General features: G+C 42.0%; 1 protein-coding gene and 1 long non-coding RNA gene across 7 annotated transcripts in view; one reads left to right on the top strand and one right to left on the bottom strand.

The window, feature by feature from the left end:
- The window catches only part of LOC311440882 (TLC domain-containing protein 4-B-like), a 35,307-nt gene that overhangs the window by 9,938 nt on the left and 5,745 nt on the right, over positions 1 to 19,624 (top strand). For 4 of the 6 annotated variants that reach the window (XM_084528383.1, XM_084528384.1, XM_084528387.1 and 1 more), the window contains 3 exons: positions 9,175 to 9,340; positions 13,989 to 14,078; positions 18,457 to 18,515. In XM_084528383.1, the coding sequence (XP_084384509.1) occupies positions 9,186 to 9,340; positions 13,989 to 14,078; positions 18,457 to 18,515 (304 nt within the window). In that variant the 5' untranslated portion in view covers positions 9,175 to 9,185. Of the gene's footprint in view, positions 1 to 4,416; positions 4,537 to 4,882; positions 4,906 to 9,174; positions 9,341 to 13,988; positions 14,079 to 18,456; positions 18,516 to 19,624 lie in introns of those variants that run through there. The other 2 variants (XM_084528386.1, XM_084528388.1) reach the window with 2 other exon arrangements.
- On the bottom strand, positions 2,754 to 4,309 carry LOC311440885. Its single transcript, XR_014695643.1, has 2 exons — positions 4,226 to 4,309; positions 2,754 to 4,017 (listed from the first exon to the last, which is right to left on the bottom strand). It is a non-coding gene; the product is annotated as an uncharacterized lncRNA (long non-coding RNA).

Here is a 19,624-nt window from a genome sequence, read left to right on the forward strand (position 1 = left end):
TACAGCAACCATCATAAAAGCTTGATTCTTGGCAGAGGTAAGTTCAGTTCTGAGAAAGCACAGTTCTGAAATAACAGGCATACTTAGAAAAGGGTGCCATGTAGTTCTCTATTCGTGGTCACCTCTCTCACAGATTTTAGTAGGAGTTACAAGCAGTCATCTGACAAGAAATTTTTACCATGTCTGAAATGCTACCCTGAAAGTCAGTTACAGAAGGAGAAGGATATTGAACAGGTGTGTACAACTTGGCTGAGGATGGGTTACTACAGACTTTAACTTATGTTGGACTGCCTTCTCTTTACCACCCCATCTTAGCAGACCCACTCCATTTCAGCCAGCTTTGTTCCTCATTTATGGAATATTTGGGCCTACTTGGCATGAAGCTTAAAATTCTCAATATAGCCAAGAAGTTTCGTTGTAATTAAAGTGTAGATGAAAGGCAGAGCCCAGCTTTCTTTGACATAATGTAAATAAGATGACCCAACTGAAGCCACCAGAATTATGCTGTTATCTGCAAATGTACTGTAGTACCTCTATGTCCCCCCTGTGTGCTCTCAGTGTATCTGCCCTTTTATCAGCATGGAATATATATATATAAATATATTTCCCCTGTGTTCCTGTGTCTTTGTTTTACACCTCACCATAGCAACCCTATTGCCCTTACTTCCCTTCTGAAGCTTGTCTCCAGAAGCTGTATTTATTACTGGAGAACTTCTTGACAGTTACCATTTATTGGTGGCAACCCTTCTTTACAACGGCTTGAGAATGGTGGCTGCACATCACAAGGGAGTGAGGAAAAGGTGCATAAGCTGTGAAAGATGAACCATGGTTGATGTATAGCAACCCATTGGCTGTGTTGCTACTCTGGTTATTGCTTACCCCACCCTTGGGCTACTGTATTTTCAATGCAAAAGTTAGGTGCACAAGACACATCAATAAGCCTCATACTTTTAGGACTTACTGTAAATGCTGAACGTAATTGTATGGTAAGTTCATAAATGACTTGGATGCAGAGCTCAATGGTACACTGAGAAGTAAGTTTGTGGGTGATGCTGAATTGTGAGGAGCTGTTGACTCCCTTAATGGTAGAGAGGCCTTGCAGAGAAATCTTGCCAAGTTAGAGGACTGGGTAATCACCAGCTGCATGAATTTCAACAAGAAAAAGTGCCAGATTCCATACCTAGGACAGGGCAACACTGACTATATGTACAGAGGCTGTAGGGCAGCCCTGTGGAAAGGGAGCCGGGGGCTCTGTTTGATGGCAAGTAAAATATGAGTAACAGTGTGCCCCAGCAGCCAAAAAAAACACCAATACCCTGGGGTGCATCACGCACGGCATTGCTAGCTGGCTGAGGGAAGGGATTGTCCCATTCTGCACAGTGCTACAATGCTACCTCGAGTACTGCGTGCGGCCTTGGGTACCACCAGTATGAAAATGACATAAAACTATTAGGGAGCCTTGAAAGGAGGGCCACAAAGGTGATGAACGGTATGGAGGGGATTTATGAGGAGCAGCTGAGGTCCCTTGGTTTGTTCAGCCCAGAGCACAACAGGCCGAGGGGAGGCCTCATGGCGGCCTGCAGCTCCCTCACAAGGGGAGCGGAGGGGCAGGCGCTGAGCTCTGCTTTCTGGGGACAGCAACAGGACCCGAGGGGACAGCATGGATCTGGGACAGGGGAGCGTCAGGCTGGGGGTTAGGGAAAGGTTCTTCATTGAGGGGGTGGTCAGGCACTAGAACAGACTCCCCCAGGAAGTGATCACAGCACCGGGCCTGCCGGAGTCCAAGAGGCATTGGGACAACACTGAGAGATGTGGTTTGATTTTGGGATGGTCCTGTGTGGAGCCAGGAATTGGACTTGGTGATCCTTCTGGGATCCAACTCAGGATATTCTGTGATTCATGCAACACCATATAAGAGTATGAGAACACTCTTGATTTCATTGGAATTTCTTTGGCCATGCAACATTGGCATAGTGTGTTTGAGACTTTGGCTTTGCTGGACATAAGACATCCGAGTTGAAGCTGCTGCACATACACAGTACCATCCAGCCTGGTAGGATTACTAGATACAAACAATCCCAGATATACAGGCAGTGCTCAAAATCTTGCTGGAGAACATTTCTGGCTGGAAGAGAGGACAGACAAACAAAGATAATGTGGGCTTAAGGTAGCTGTATTTAAACATGTCCACAGCCTTCTGCTGTAATGCCTTTGTACTTGCTTAGCCAGTTCTCTTTTATCTGCAAGTTCTTCCTTTATCAAAAAGCTGAGAGAGACCCCCACTATATGCACATGGAGAGCAGCTACCAGCCAGGAATTCTCAGCACATCACCATCTCTCAGCTTTCCTTAGCTTTGCTCAGCTGAGCACATGTTGTTGGGCTGTTGAGAGACAGTATTGCCTCTGGTCATCATCTGCTGCGTGTTCGACAACGTGCTTATCAAGGGCCAAGTTGAGAGTAGTGAGGCAGGTCAAACTAGTTTCTCTCACCCACGCAGCACGCTGGGCCAGAGGAATTATTTGGTAAGAAGCATGCTATGCTGGCCTGATGCAGAGGTGTGGGGAGAATCTGGTTTGTCCTCTGGATGCTTCCTAGCCTTGTAACTGCATAATGGTGATGGGTTATCCTGAGGCTTAGAGCTCTGACAGTTATCTGTTCAGTTTAAGACATTACCACTCTTAGCTGCCTGTTTTATCGTGCTGCTAGGTACAACCATGCTTTTAAGGTAGAAGCTCCAGGTCATAAATAGGCGTATTAAAAAATTGCCTACTTAATTGTGCTCTGCTGGAACGATCATGACCTCAGGCAGCTGGGAGAAAGAACATCCTAAAACAAGGTTGCTGAATGTGCCAGAGCTTGTTGGTCAGAGCCTCTGGCTCTGAACTGTGAGCAGAAAGTCATTGCCGGTCCTTGCTGGATCCTGCCTGTCCCGGTGTACCTGCGGGACTGAGAACAGCCATTGCAGCCTTCCCTGGCACCACGGGCCCTCTGTCATCCGCAGGGGCTCCTGCTTGTTCACATGGAATATGGTTCTTACAGTTATTACAGCTTGAGAGAGCAAGAAGTACGTACAAAGACATTTTAAATTTGGTGATATTAGACTAAACAAAAAGTGAGGCCTGCTCTTTGGAAGGTGAATTGCTGAAGAAAACACTCTCTTAAAACATTCTAGTTTGTCATCTTGTAAGTGGTTTATGATTCCACCATGCTGTTCTTAGCTTGTAATGACCGTTCTGTTTTGCTAGAAACTGCAGACATATATGAAAGAAAGTAGGTTGAAATCTTTCATTATATGAAGAGTGACATGATAGGACATCAGAGTAAAAGCCGAGGATTTTATCCTAATTTCATTAAGAAGTTGTGTTTATATTCTATTGCTGTCTTTATCCATCTGTTTCTGGAATGGAAGAATTTGGGAGCAGGATCAGGATCTCAGCTTTACTCAGCTGAGCATGCCTTGTAGTTCAGAAAAGTCAGTCGGCCGTAAGACACAAGTCCATTGGAAGTCAAACTTCAGTAGTTCTCATCTCTACACAAATATGTTTCTGGCAGATGATTTATAAGTTTAGCAACGGATTAAGCTGAAGTAGCCTGAAACAATGGCAGATGCTGGTGGTGTGCCCTGCCCACCTCCTACAGGTTGCCGTTTCCAGAGGGATGACTCAATGGCCCAATATCCATACCTGCATTCTGGCTGGCGGCGGTAAGGCAACGTGGGATTTAAGCCCTTGTATTCCTGCCGTGGGGGACATCTTGCAAGAGGGATCAGTGTATGCAGTTGGGGCAGATGGTTTCTGGGGCGTGTGCAGCTTATTTAATTGCAAGGTGTATCTGAATGCCTTTAATGTTAATCGGTTTAGAGAAGAGAACTTGGCCGTTCTTGATCTTGAAGATCAGGCATCCTTAACGGCAAAGGGAAGCTTGAAGTGGTTTGGGAGGCATATGAAAGTAGAAGTATACAGAAAGAAATGGAATGATGAGCGTTACGCTTTCCAGTCCATAACATTTGCCATTTCCTGGGAAAAGTTAAATAAGCCCGTTGATCATCACGGTATCTCCTTGCGTTAGCAGGATTTGGCTTGGTTTTCTCAATACGTGACAATTCAAAGATGCGAAACAAAAACTAATTGGCCAAAACCATCCCAGCCTTTGGGTTCAGCAATAGCTGGTGTCAGCAGCGCCGGAGGAGAAGCGCCCCCCCCCCCCCACTCCCCGAGACCTTACCGGGAGCCGCTGCCGGCGGCGTTTGGGGCCGGGGGGCAGGTTTGGGGCGCCGGGCGGGGAGCGGGCTCCCGGGGGGCAGCGGCAGCCGCTGGCGGCGGCGGCTCGGCCGCTTTAAGGCCCCGCCTGCCGTAACCCGAGCCCCGCCGCCGCCGGCGGAGCATCCAGCGGGGAGGCACGGCGGGGGTGGCCCCGGCGGCCCCCGCCTCTCCTCTGCCCTCCTCTCCCCTCCCCTCCCTCGGCCCGGCCCCGGTGCCCCGGTGCGCGGAGCTGTGCGGCGGCGGCCCCAGCCCGCGGGGCTGCCCCGGGAGCAGGTAACGGGCCCGGCCCCTCCGCGCCCCCTGGGACCCACCCGGCCTCTCCGGGGGCCGGCGGCAGCGCCTCGGGGCTGGGGATCCCGCGGGGCTCGGGGCGCCGGTGTCGCTGCGGAGGAGGGGAGGGAGAGGAGGGGATGGCGCAGGCTGTGCCGCCCGTGCCGTGCCGCGGTGCCCCCGCGGTGCTGCCGCAGCGAGCCGGGAGCCGTCCCGCAGGGCAGCAGCGACGTGGCAGCGCTGGAGCAGCGCAGGTGGTGCGGTGTGAGGCTGCCTATAAAGCGAGCCCGCAGCCTCTAGTAGCAAGTTGTTGGCGTGTTATCGTGGCGAGTTTTTCTATGAGGATTGGGTTTAGCTTTCGGTTTTCAGCAGGTCAGGGGAACTTAGGGCTGGGTGGGTGTCCTGGGATCGGTAGCGGCTTCGCCACCTAATCTCGGCTGGGCATTGGGCACTCTAGTCCTAAAGGCAGTGGGCTGTGGGCCATGCACCTTGCTCTGCACCTCCACACTATGGCTTGTGGTTATGCGATAGCATGTCTTACGTTTGTGTTGTGGAAGATTGGTATCAGCAGGGAAAGCATAAACACCAAATGCCATTGATGGTAGAAGCGCTTGGTAACTCTTCTGCTCCTTTGTACTCTCACCAAGTGCTGACTTGTTCCTGTTAGGAGTTGGTAATGGTTTCACATTGGGGTGAATGAATTTTGAGTCGTCATATACATACGTGTAATTCTAGTGCTCTTATTTATCCTAAAGGAGAAACAGAATCACAGGAAAACCACAGAATGTTAATACCGGATGAAAAGATTGCATTTTCATTGCTTTCTGAATGCTATTGAAAAGCTCTGTTATTAGCTTCTTCAAAATTAGTGGGGTCAACACAGCAATCTGATACTGTGCTAGACACATGTAACTAATACCTTGCTGGAATTTGTTAGTTTCAAGCTTTTGATGACATTTATTTACATGAAGACTATGTTGAAAAGATGCAAGAGCAAAGTTTGGACCACCTGTACTTACTGTCTAGCTGAATGGTTAAGACAGCAAATCTTGGGTTAACAAGGGAAAGACTGCTGTTAAATACCTCATGGTGAAGAACCAACCCTGGTACATTACTTGTTTGCTGAATTACAAAGTAGTTACACTAACACCCGCTGCCCCACCTTCCAGTAGCTCAAAAACTGTATCTGCTGACTGAATGGTAATCAATGACTATGCAGTTTGTGGGATAATGTGTCAGCTCATATATAATCCATGAAGTGCTGTATCTAGACTGGACTTTGCTGGACAGCCATGAGAAGATAGTGGGGCAGAAAAAAATAGCGTAGTTGAAACCCACTTTTGACTTACATTAGTGATTTTTTTTTCCTCAGGACAAAGAAATCATGTAATCGGAAGCGTATTATGGTACTTTTAAATGATAAAGTTTAGTTCAACAAAGAGAATGATTTTGCTTATTTAAAGTGAAATCTGGTAAGCAGCGGTTAATTTAATTTAACAGGATATAGCTGAAAACAACTTAGAAAATGTTTGTAGCTGAACTGTTCTTCCATTTCATATAAAACATTGTGTCCTAAAACCTGGTTCTTGAATTGGATTAAAATCCAGCGCTCTTAATTTGCCAAAGTAAAATATGAAATTATTCCTGGACTTTGGCACTTTATGTGCATGAACAGTGTGTTGATAAAGCATGTATGAAATCGCCTTCTGAAATCAGTATTGCAAAACTCTTCCTAGTACCTGTCAGACCAACCGTAGGGGCCGGGTGACTACTTTCTTTGCTGCCATGATACCTTCCTCCCTTGCTGGCATTGTGGTTCTTTCTGTGCTTGCTACTAAAAGTGCTGAGAGGTGAACGCACATAATACTTCTGAAAGCCAGATCATGTACTTCCCACACAAGTGCTTTTTCTTAAAACAAAATCCATGTACAATCTCCATAGAAGAAAAAGCAACTCCTTTAGTTCATTTCTTGCAAGGGATAGTTGGGAGTGGGTTTTTTTTTGTTTTTTTTTGGTGTAACTCCCTAATCTCCTGTACTGAAATGAGCATCCGCCATGCACTGAAATATTACGTACTTAACAAAATCTTCTGGTGCTAAGGGAACAAAAGAAAACATGGATATCTTCTGTCCAAGAAATTGTTAGTGTCTTTCAAAGTCAGGGGTACTAGTGTAGTCATGGCAGATGAGTAAAATTGGTGGCATGAGAATTGTTAATATTCTGGTCAAAAGGATAAGGTAGGTGTGTTTTGTGTTCACTGCCTTTGATATTTTTCTGAGGAGATTTGGCTTCAACATGCATTTTGGCTTCTTTCACACATATTGGAAATCAGGCAGACTTACTTTTTCTTTAAGTGGTCCAGGAGAGGACTTTATTACTACAAATTAAAGATGTAATAACAAAGTTCTGGCCCCGGGCGCAGCGTCTGGAATGGGCACCATGCGATGTTTTTCAATGGGCTTAAATTGGAGGTTATAAAACTTCACTGATTGTTTTATTCCTTCAAATTGAAAAGTTTTTTAGAAAATGAGACTTTGAACCCATTGTCTCCAGTACTAAAAACTGCATTGCAGTGTACTTTGTGTCCTCTTGGCCAGTGGAGGCAAATGGAGAAGTATGGGGAGAACTCCATAAACATAATTGCGAGAATGCAGAACTTCCAGGATAGTATTTGAAATATATTTGAATACTTTCAGTTAGTATTTGAAATTGAAAGTTTCAGGTAGACTAGCGTTAAAAAGTACAAAAGGCTGGTATGCTGCTGAACTAGAACGGGACATCAGATAAACAACTGGAATGAACCAAACTTCGTTGCAGTGCATTGCAGCGTGTGTACTTTCAAATCTTAACGTGGAGTAAAAGTGCACTTCACAAACCGCATCTTTGCATCGTGCCCACTTACTGCCTTTTGGTTTGTGTTGCATAGTAGTCCCGGAGCTTGTAGGCAGGTGTCCTTCTGCATTGCTCTAAGCAGGGAGATGCACCCAGAGAGCACATCAAATGCAATCTAACAAGTGTGGGGTCCCTAGGACTGGATTAAAGCTGGGCTGAGGTACGCTCTTGAAATCCATATGATATGGGTGTGGGTTTCATTCGAGAGATCTACTTGTGTCTGAGCTGCACTCTGCTCACACACCTGTAGCTTTTATGGTAGGTGTTGCTCTGAGAATGTTTTAGGTAATTCACTTTTTTTTTTTTAAAAAAAAAGGGGGGGAGATTTTGAGACAATTCAACCTTCTGCTTCTAAAACTTTGAAGACAAAAGTGCATTCTTCCTTATTGTTTAGCTCCTATTTATAGATAGCACACATTTGTTAAAGTTTTCAGTTTAAATGCAAAGCATTTCCATAAGCTCACTCACCAGCTACCCCGCATGCCTACACTATTGCACTTAATTTTTTTTGGAAGCTATTATTGTAAATAATGGACTTTTATTTCTTTTTGTCTCTCCTTGAAGCTCAAGTTTCTTTCTATCTGCAATGCAGATACAGTTTTAAAACTCTAATACACATTCCCTCATTGTATAATGCATGTGAACTGAATGTGGACATAAGTGTACTATATTATTATATCAGTTTTTGCTATCACTAGTTGTTGTAATAACATCAAATTATGCTAGCCTCTAAGTCTGCATTTTATTTTTAGATGTTTTCTTCAGAAAAAAAAAAATCAAAGGAGTGACAGTAGTTATACTGTTACTTAATTAAAAATATTATTTTCGAGCAAGCCATTTGTTTGTGGCTTTCTTCCCCTTTTCTGTTCAACTTAATAGAAATTGACTTTTTATGAGTTTGTGACCTTTGTCAGTCACGGAATATAAAACACTTCTCCACACCATCAAACCAGAGATATATGTCAGAAGTTTGTGACTTCTGGGAAAATACCATTTTGCCTTGCAAAGTACTGGAGGCTTCTGAGAAATGACTTCAAGTATTTACAGACTGTTATTTGTGTTTGGAATTGTTCAGCTATTGATTTAGGCCTCATAAAGTAGCTAAACAACACAGTGTCTGAAAAATGCATTAGCCCTGATGATAGGAAGTTTTTCAGTGTGCTCAGAAATTGCACAAAGTTTAGCTTTCCATGTAAAGCAAAAAGCTCAAATCTCATAGCTTGCATGATATGGCAAGGAGGAGCCCTCAGCTGTGAACAGAAGTGTGGACTGAGAGCTCCTGTCCCTATGAAGTACAAAAACAAAGCTGCAGTGAGGTTAGTACTTCCTGAAGCCTTCTCAGCTGACCTGGAAATCTCTCTATATGCTTACGTGATTTTGCTGTTGCTTTCAAAATCCTGTTGGTAGCTGTCAATCTGTTAAGGGTGAGATGGGTTTTAACTTCGGAGCTTCTTGGGACAGGAGCAGGGGCTACTGAGCCAGCACTTCCATTGTTCAGGGCAGGGGGGATCCAGTAGCAGAAATTGGGAAGCTCAAGTTGGATGCATACCATGCAAAGATAAACAAAAATCCACAACACTACAACTTTACAGTAAAGAAAAAGAAAAAGAAAAAAAAAGTTTGGGGATACTTTTATATTCTTATTGAATAGTATTTATGTTGATAAGTTAGCTGTCAATAACACACCGTGCCTGATTAAAACAGTTAAATGGATGATGGACTGAAATTACCTGATGCTTCTCTTTGCAGGCTGAAAAACAATGGCTTCCTTCAGCAACCTGACTATTGGTATTGCTCTTGCCAGTTTTACCACGTTTCAGCTCCTGTTCCATGTTTTAAGTTCTTGGTTATCAACACGGATAACACCTGGTTTTAACAATCTCAGCCAGAAAAGGAAGATCGAATGGAATTCAAGGTAAAGTGTTCAAAACAAACTACAGCTAATGAACTATCTGCTCTTTTCAACACTTGAACCACCTGCATGTGTATATGTCTAAAACTGCTCATAACATCATTTAGTTAAACGCGCTCGGTGATCAGCAGGACAGTTCTGCTGGTAAAATGCTGAGGCCCCTGCGTAGGCATGGAGCATTAACACTTGTATGATAAACACTTCTTTAGACAGTGATATGCAAATGACAAGGTAAGTTTAAAAAAGAAAACAGTGACCGCTGACAGGGACTAAGCTCATGTGGATTAATTTTAAATGGTTTCTCTCTGATGCTTCTAGTTGGAGAAGTACAGAATTCCTTTTCCCCAAACATAAATGAAAATTATCTATGTTCCAATTTATTCTGTGATCTAAATGCAAGTTGCTCTCTTCTCCCATTCTACTGCTACAACCTGCTTTGGGTAAGTTTGGGTTTTCAAAGAAATTTGCTGAATCATCAGTGTAGCACTGCGGTGAGGCAGCGTTATGCTATAGTTACAGGACAGCTACGTGGGTATTTTGGTGGGGAAGGGGACTGCAAGAAGAGGAGGAGGACATTACGAGACACCAGGTAAGTGTTTGGAAAGGAGTTGTCGAAACTTGCTCTAAAACCCTTCCCCATTCCCTTTGTGTTTCTTCAGTCCTGTCGCTGGGATATATCCAGGTGTATTACACTTGTCCTTCAGGCGGAGCGCTGGTAGCAGCTTGTTCAGTCCAGGGAGTCTTTTCGGGATGAATGCTTTCCTCACTTTTAAGCCACAGAGGAAGTATAGGGTAGTAATTGCAAACAGGTCACCGAGGTTTTGTTTGCAATACAATACTCTGAAAGGTTATACATAGATAGTACACAAGTTTCTACAGTTGAAAGGAATTGATATAGTACAACTTCATGCTTGAGTAGCCTATTATAATGTTCAGATGTTTTTCAGGTGTTTCTCAAATCCTGAGTTCAAAATTTTGTATTGCACTGCTGTAACTGCATTCCAAATGCATTAGTCTTATACTTTTCCTCCCCTGTGCCATTCAGAGGCATTATCAGGTAGATACTTTTAAAGTTATTTCCACTGATCTATGAAGCATTAGTAACTCAAATAGTCTTGTCCTTCCATTTGGCAAATGTCCACTTGCAGTGCTTTTAGAGGCACCATCTTAATTTCGGTTCGATCTTTGAATAATTGTTTATCTGCTAGAACATCTCTTTAGGTTGCCGGTTCATCATATCAGTGTAAGCTGAGGTTTATCTCTGTGTTCAAAATCAATAATAAAGGTTGACAAGGAAACTAAACTAAACTTTTATCATGTTGGAGCTGAACCTTTGTCTCAAAGCCACATCAAGTGACCCTTGAATTGCATAATAGGGTTTCTGAGGACATATCCCATGCCCGGTAGCACGATGCTAAGTTGCAGTGCTTTGCATAACAACATACAAATTGTTTCACAGATCACAAGTCTGCTGGAAATAAGCTGTTCTGTAATCTCTGGGCTACTTTGCAGTAAGGTGTTTAACTACTCAAGTTGGTAAAGCACCTTGGGTGTACCCTTTTTTACTTCTTTCTGCAATTTTGCTTGGAGTTTATAGCAGGATGTAGATGTTAGCACGGAGATGAGTCATGGTCCAGTGCGATGCTGAGTTCTGGAGTTAGAAGGCATGAAACTCAGGGCATGGTTCATCAGCAGCTTGTTGATTTTTATACCTGAGGAGGGTATGAAGTGAAAGAACAGCTGGCTAATGGTGCTTGTGTTTCTATAAGAGATGGACTGTTAACTCTGCTAACCAAATGTGGTGTTTTGTCAAACTGCTACATCACTCCAGTGTTTCACTTAAATCAGAAGATGCCCCTAGGGGTATTCTGTGCATTCACAGAATGTAGATGGATGTGTATGTATTCTGCATATAGCTATGCAGGTGGAGAAAGTTACTATTGCCTGTTAAAATCAGTTTGGTTAGCATAAGTGATTTAAAAGTAGGTGTTTGCTCTTTTGTCTTACACTGAACTGATGTAGGGAGCGCTCACACAAACGGTTCTGTTGGCAGTCCTGAAGGAAACTGGCACAGAGGATGGTTCTGCATTTTTATCAGCTCAGCTGGGTCTGGAGCAGGGCATCTGTCTGAAATGCGCTGTAGCATTGAAAGTACATTGTTAGTTTGGAGGGTTTTTTGAATTAAGCATTTGAACTGCAGCTCTGGTTTGTGTTTTCCATGCTGTGGATTTGTTCATTCTGCCCTTGCAAGAATAAAGAGCCAATAAGTAACTGATTGTGGGATCTTAACTATGCAGATTCTCAAACTGAGTTAGAAGCTATACTTTGACATGGATGTAGTATAACTTTCTTGTTTGTTGGGCATAAATTCCTGTCACTCCTTCTACAATACTTATTTGTATTGCTATTATGCAGTTGTAAAAATATGTATATTAGGTAGTAAAGGAATAAGCATGCAACTTACCAGGGCAACTTTTTTTTTTTTTTTCTTTTCAGTTTAATGAGGAGTTAAAGGATGCAAGCTTTGACAGTAATTTCAAGGAAATGTACTGAGCTTGATAGCTTGACCTAGATTCCATGTTAAAATGGAGTGTTGCACTGTTTCCCTTCTGTCTCCTCTTCTGTGGAGAAACTTCAAAGTGCAAAGTTAAGGAGGAAGTCTGCTTTCTTCTTTCTTCCTGCCTTCCTTTCTTTCTCTCTTTCTTTCTTTCTTTCTTTCTTCCTCTCTCTCTCTCTCTTTTTTTTTTTTTTTCCCTCTTTAAATGCTGTGTTTGTGTATAGGTTGTAAGCTTATCCAAACTAAGGTTTGAATAAGCAGCCACTCCTAAGACAAACTGCAACTGCAAACTAATGAACTATATGCTAGGGCAAATTTCACTTCTTCCAGCATTTCCTCTCCTAAAGTTCAAAAACCTTGGGTATTTCTTAAACGCTAATCTTATATGTCATGCTTTGTTAAAGCAAAGAATATGTTAAGCAAGGACACAAAGTTCCTAGCCTTCTGTAATTCTGTGTTGAAAGAGTTGATGCTTTAATTAAACAATTAATTATCATTAAGGTTCTGACAACATAATTTTCTTTCTTTGGGGGAAAAGAAAAGAAAAAATCCCGTGCTATAATGGTTAGTACATGTTTTTATCCAGCATGCTACACGTGAATATTCATATTGTATTAATCTCCATTCAGTTTTTGGAACACTTCTGAAAAAGCTGCTGAAAATAGCATCATACACTTTTTAAGCAAATTGTAAATGCAGACTTCCTTCATGAAAAGTGATAGAATCTTCTAATGCCAGGAGAAGATAATACATCCTCTGGAAGTAGACTAAGGGTTATAAACCCTTCTTACTTTGGAAAGTATTCTACAGGAATTAAGGTGTTTTTTATATCTTGCGTGGTAGAGTCGAGACTCTGGAGAGTGATATATGCACATTTAAACTATGAATAACTTCAAAATACATTTATTCAATACGTACAAAGACAAGACTAGTAACTAACAGCAGCTGTACGTTTGTGTGTACATATTGCTGTGGATGTGGTGCGAAGGAGTTTCTGATCGCTCAGCCCTAACTCAGAGTTCTCATCTTTCAAATACCATCCATCATTCAGTAAAAATACTGTTGCACTTCATTTTTTCATCCTAGTCTTAGCTAGGAAGTGGGAAAGCAGTCAGCAGCTGCACACGTAGGTGCAGCTTATAGCAGTGTTCAACCCCTGGCCAGAGGAACGAGGCTCCCGAGCTGGACCTGCGCCCACCGCATTGTTCTGCCTTCCAAGAATACTTTGGGGCTGCACAGGGGCAGTGTGGCCCTGGCCACGTGCTGGCAGGAGCCCTCCTGTGCCCTAGGGCAGGCAGCTCTCCAGGCGTGTTGGCCTTCGGTGTTTATCTGCGTTACACCTGCAGCCTGTATGCTCAGTGCTGACATCTTTGGACATGGGTATTTAGTACTAGAGCATGGGCAAGGCAACCCTGACTGCTGCAATTCTGTGTAAGAGGAGTATAAAACTGCGCAAGGAAGGCTGCGAGCTGCTGGCTGTAAGAACCTGCAGCTGTTACACGTTACATGTGCAGCTATAGCTTGTGAGTTTTCTCTTGGAGGGACAGAATCTACTTCAAGTGCTCTGGCAATTCTTTCTGAAACGTTCATTGATAGGACTTTTAATTTAATGCCCCGCGTTTTGGAAAGAGGTCTCAGGAGATGTGTGTTGGGCCACCTGTTAACTTGGTGCCAGGACAGAGAAGCTGGCTGCTGTAGCACTCGGCCAATCTGAATATAAAATGCAAGGTGCTTTCCTCTAGTTTTTCCAGCACATGGTGCAGTGCAGTAAGTATTTGTTGAGAACTGGATGTCATATTGTCTGTAAGGACCCATTAATATATGGGATAATCAGGGGGAAAAAATGTAGATCTTAGTTACTGTACTTTAAGATCCCACTTTCTGTGCAATGCATCCCTTCCTTTGTCACCATCCCTCCCCTCCCCCTTTATTTAATAGGTATTTTCTACTTTTTGACTCTTTCCCACCTGACATCAAATGAGTCGTTGGTAGTAGCATAACGAAGAGATGCAACTGAGCATGACTTTAGATGTATCCTACATGACGGAGGTTGTGAATGGCAGTATCTCCTTGTGACTGTGATCTCTCTTTCAGGACAGTGTCCACATTCCATGCCTTGGTGGTCGGTGGGTTTTGTCTGTATATTTTGTTGTACGATGACGCTGTTAACGCTGACCATCTCTGGTAAGACATTTTGCGTATATGTTGCACTTATGCAATAAAATAGCATAACTAAGAATGGAAAACAGTTTTGCTGTTTATTAATTACTGAAATAATTGTTTTATTTTCTGTTAAAATACGCAGTTGTGATGTGTCCGTTTTTGTCTGTACTACGTGATAGTTCCAAATTATTTGTCAGTGCTAATCCCTTAGCTTATTGTCTTTATTCGCTTCACAGAGAGGCAATTGATTTGGAATAGCAAATTACATTACTAATCCATAAAACTGAGCATGTAAGTGTAAGCTGACAAGACTGAAACTATGCTATTTAGTATAATCATTTTAAATCAAAATTGAAATGCTGTTGATAGCCTTGGGAAAAAAAAAGAAAAGGAAAAAGCTGGTGGGGCCTACTACATACTTAAAAATACATGTAGAAAGTGATGAGTTAAAATGTTTGTATTTCAGCCTCTCAAAAAGCTTCTACCAATATTTGTTTAAGAAAAATAAGATGAAAATAATGCTATTTTCATAAGGAATTGGATTGTTTAATAAATTTATAATATTTTCTGTAGTTATCAAATACTCTATTTTCAGGTTAATCTTTTAGTGATTTCTAGTTATATTGAGTTACATTGTGGGTTTTTTTTTTTTTTTTATGCTTATTTTTGGGGGGGGATATAAGATGACTCTTGTGTTAATTAATTATAGAGAGCAGTTGGTGTTTTTGACATCTCACTCATTACCCTCTGAAAACTCTTTCCCCCCTGAAGGAAGAGGCCGTATTTTTCTGGCAAAGTGATTACCTCCTATAAGTTTAATTTTATACGTCTTGTCAGAGGCTGCTGTTTTTAACCTTGTCAAAGGACTGTATTATGAGTCAGTTTAAACTTAGATAAATGTAACAGCTGATGCTTGTTCTGCTCTTTTGATACTGTAAACTAATGGAAGTGCAGTGTGGACTAGACAGAATTGGGTGCTTGAAGCTATGAATTCTGATCATATCTCTGCCACTGACTTGTTATGTGGCTTTCATAAATGCAACACTAATTCATAACACAAATTTAACAACATTGGCCTCTCATGGATGTAGTGAAACAGGATTAAATTGCTGGCAGTCTTGGATTTTTTTCTTTATATACTAGTATCTTTAGAGAAACCAAATACACTGAATATGTTATGAGATCTGTTAACCATGATGAAAAGGAGGCTGTTATAACTTGCTCAGTGTATGTGTTGTGGTAAGCTTTATCTGATACAAGCTTTTATCATGGTTTGTTTGAGTAGGCTTTGTTCTAAGCAGTACAAAAGAAATCACGAATGGCAGAAATGAAAATCACTTTGTGATGATAGTCTTTTTTACTAAATTATGCTGGTATAAATCCAGTAAAAAAAATAAAAATAAATAGAAAACTAACTTTTTTTTTTCATTCTTATAAAGTTTGAGAAAAGTTATGTTAGATATTTCTGTATTCTGATCTGAAAGCTTATTATGGTTTATGGAGTAAAGTCTAGTTTTTGAGTAAATGCCCAGGAATCCTTGATGCAGCTCTCTTGCACTCACATAGCCTGAGAACATTACTCAGGTGCTCCAATGTTAGACTGCTGGGAAGGTTTTGATATGGGCACTCTTTCCCTGTAGCTATTGCCACCATCTTTGTGCAGTTGTTGACTGTATGACCATGTCCAGTTATTCTCTGCAGGGCTTACATCTATCTCTACCTATAATGGAAAATCACAGGTTCTGAGTCTCAACCTGTCAGCCCAATTTCAGAGCTGCTCATATGAAGCTTAAATGCATGCTGCTGCTGGTACCTGTAGGTCTGGAAAAGGATCAGGACTCCTGCTAAGGCTTTGGGTGCAATGGAGAGAGCACGTGGTATTGCTCTGAGGTAATGCCTGAAACTAGATCCTGCAGATCCTAACAAAGGATAATAAAGACTAGAGCATCCATAAATTAGAGACGTGTTAGCCTTGTGTATGCACACCTTTTTTGATGATCTAGGACTTCCTGTAACACTTTGCCTTGTTTTCTGTATGTAATACAGAGTTGGTAACACAGGTGATGTGGAAATTGTTTTTGAGGTGATGAGAATAACATTGTAGAAAATGTGGAGGTGGCAGAGATTAGATAAGGAGAGGGAGGCAGTGTAAATAAATGAAATGAGTTGCAGCTTCACGAAAGGGCAGGCTTTTTCATGCAACTGTCCACTTGAAAATCATTAAACTTTGTGAAGTCTGATGTTCAGTTAGCGTTTTGTTTTTATCTAGCATGATCGTATCTGCAGAAAAGTTTGAAGAAAGTTGGTCATGTGGACTTTTGTTCATTATATCTGCCTGTGCATGTTCCTGTGTACTCATTTGCCATGCACACCTCCTTAGCAATCACAAACGAGAGAGCTCTTCTCTTCTTGTTTAGGTCACTCCCTGCTTCTCATTCCTGGTACTGGCTTGCATCAAAACTTGGCTGCAAACATCAAAGCTCATAAGCTCTGTTGCACTTCCCATTCAAACAGATCAGGAATCCAGAAAATTTTAGGCTAAATTCTGCGTTTTCCATTAATTGAGATTAACTGGCAATTTGACATGGACTGACTCTTCTTGAAGGTATTGGGAGGTAACAAATGGGTAGTGCAGTGGTGTACGTTGTTGAGATGGTTTAGCAAGCCTAGAGAGGGCTTGCTGCAAGGTGATCATTCTCATGGAAAAGCTGAAGGGAGGTGTCTCTTCCAGTTAAGTCTTGTTTACCAGTATCGGGGAAACAATTTCATACGCTCAGACCTTTGTGTCCTCTCTGGATAAGAAAATGAAGGATACTGAGTGCAGGCTCAACCTGGGTGGTTGTGCTGAATTGATCTGGGTGTGCTCGCAAGTTACAGCTTGGTGCAGCCACTGCTGCAGCTTGGAGCCCTAACAAAGGACTGGAACTATTCACACACTGCCTGAGGTTGTGAGAACACATCTATCTCTGCTCCGCATCTAGCTGTGACTTTCTGAGGAGTTACATCTGAAGGAGCACTTAGCCCACAGCCTACATGAAACCAGGTTTTGAAGCCTGTGAAAAATGCTCCTGTCTCAGATTGTAGCTGAGAGCCTGTTGCATGGCCTCTGTTAAGAGCTGGACACAGCTCCAGGCTCTCCTGGTAATGTTTCTCCTCAGCTCATGGCAAAATTCTGTTGTTGTGAGTCCCTCCATTTTCTTGTAAGCTATCCTCTCGCTCAAGCAACCAATTAGTTTTAGACACCAAGAAAGACTTAAGATTTAGAGAAGAGATTGTAATAATACAGGAAATCTCTCCCATTGTTTCATTCCAGTAGGATTAAGAAGTAATAGCTAAGTAATAGCATTTTACTGCTTTCTAGCTAGGGTGGACTTTGTATTGAAGGTTGATTTAAACACACATTCTTTTTTTTTTTTTTTTTTTTTTTTTTCCTTAAAAGTTTTGCAACAAAGACTGCTTTCATAGCCTGTCCTGGGCAGCCCACTTTCTATAAATCTGTAGGTCTGTACCTTGAAGCTCAATTCATACGTACACAAAACACATCGAGACTAGATACACAACTTAGTTTAATATATGTATGTGTGTATATATACATATCTTTATGGAGAGAAAGAGAGAATTGCTTACCAAACTCCTCAAGGTAGGTATGCACAGAGAACAACTGAAGAAAGAACAAAAAAGTTATTTACTGTGATGTGAATGCTTCCTCCCCTTGAGCAGTGTTCACGAGTTTGGGTGTGTTGAACATCCCAGAGGAACTGAAGTTGTATGTTTGCTACTAAGAGCTTTGCCTGCTGAATGTTTGGCACCAAAAGGGAAGGTACAGGAGGTGGGAAACTATGCCAGAAACATTTCTGCTGGAAGGTTCCTTGGCTTCAAAGAGCAGGCACATAATTCCTTTCATGTCTCTTTCTATTCTGTTTATTTCTATAAGCATCCATCCTCTTACAAATGTGAAAAGCATCAGCTGAGCGAGTTATTTTTGTCATCCGCAACAAAGTTTTAATACTGGCAGAAGAACAAAAATGGGGATGTAGAGTGTCAGCTGAAGTGCTAAGAGACACCGCCTGGGCTGTGTGCTTTTATTCGCTTAGGCCAGAGAAGCCAGCTCAGGGGACTTGCTGGGTTTCAGTTCTAGACTCCAGCAAGGCTATTGGGGTCTCTGCCCCAAGGCCAGGGATAGTCCTGGTTAGGGTAGCTAGTAGACAGATGTCTTCTATCTGGGTGAAAAAGGAATCCATTTTTGTGACGAGGATCATCTTCAGCCAAAAGTCATAATGTCTTACTGTTGGGCCAAATATTATGTGACCCGTTGGACGTAATGATGCTTGATATCCGTACGGTCTCTGCAAATTACCTTGTTATAAAGGTTATAACTGCGTTTTTGGTGTGTTTACAGGGGTGACCCTTCAATGGTGCAACTGAATATTGCTATTACCACAGGCTACCTCATTTCTGGTAATTATGCAATGTCTATATAATGCGCTTAACTTATATATTTATATTAAGTCACTACGCTGGAGATGTGATATGTGTACAGCAATTTTAAAAGCCGCAGCAGAAACGGTATTGTAATGGAGTTCTGGGCTGTGGTGAAATCACAGGATCTTGCCTGCAGATGTGAAAGATGGGAGTGTCGTCTCCCCAAGCCCTGAGGAAGTGCCATAGTGTGGCTTTGTGATAGTTAGATAAATAGCCACCAACTCCGGCTAATTTTTTGTACTTCAGCCAGTTCAGAAGGTGTTAAAGGGGTTGTCCTTCACTCACTCAGAGTGCCTAGACCTTGGAGCACTTTTATTGCATGTTTCTTCTTATGACCTGAAAATACTGGCAGGGGAATTTTAATAACCCTTAATACAAGCTGAGGCAAATGATGCCGTAGGATCTCACCTGCCCACCTTCTCATCTCATTTTAAGACAAAATTTAATCGTGTATAAAACTTCAAATTTTTAATTATTTCTTAATACTGCATTAACCCTTAGATATGTTAGAGTTCTTAATTGTTTACTGTCAACTAAAATTGTCACGGGAATTTTGTTACAAAATTATTTGGAACTTGTATTGTGTCTGAGGAATACTGACTTACCAAACTTTGTAACTTGGACTATTTTCAGGGAAAACTGCGTATTTGGATGAAGTCTTTGATCAGACTGGCCTATATACTTGATTATCGTACACACTAGGTTTCTCACTGTAATGGAATTGATAACTTGGTAATCAGTACACCCTGTTAAAGTGTGGCTTTTTTAAGTCTCTGGTTTGTCTGTGAGAGGAACTTCATCTTCTGTGTTTAAATTCATTGGTGTCTATTTCTGAATAATTACACACCAGAGTTTCATTATGAATTAATGAATGCCTTTGAACAGAGACCTGAACCTGGCCGCTGATTCTCTTTTACTTCCTTACATAGTTAAATTATTAATAGGAAATGGAGCAGCTGTATCAGATAATATAGAGTCCTGCCTGAGGACAGCCAATCTAAAAGAGATCAAGGCATTCACTGGAGTTAAGAAAAGCATAGGGGTAAGGTCTTTGATTTTGAACCTTGATCATTAGTATTCCATTC

Source organism: Aythya ferina (assembly GCF_964211825.1).
Source record: "Aythya ferina genome assembly, chromosome: 8".
Lineage (NCBI taxonomy): Eukaryota > Metazoa > Chordata > Aves > Anseriformes > Anatidae > Aythya > Aythya ferina.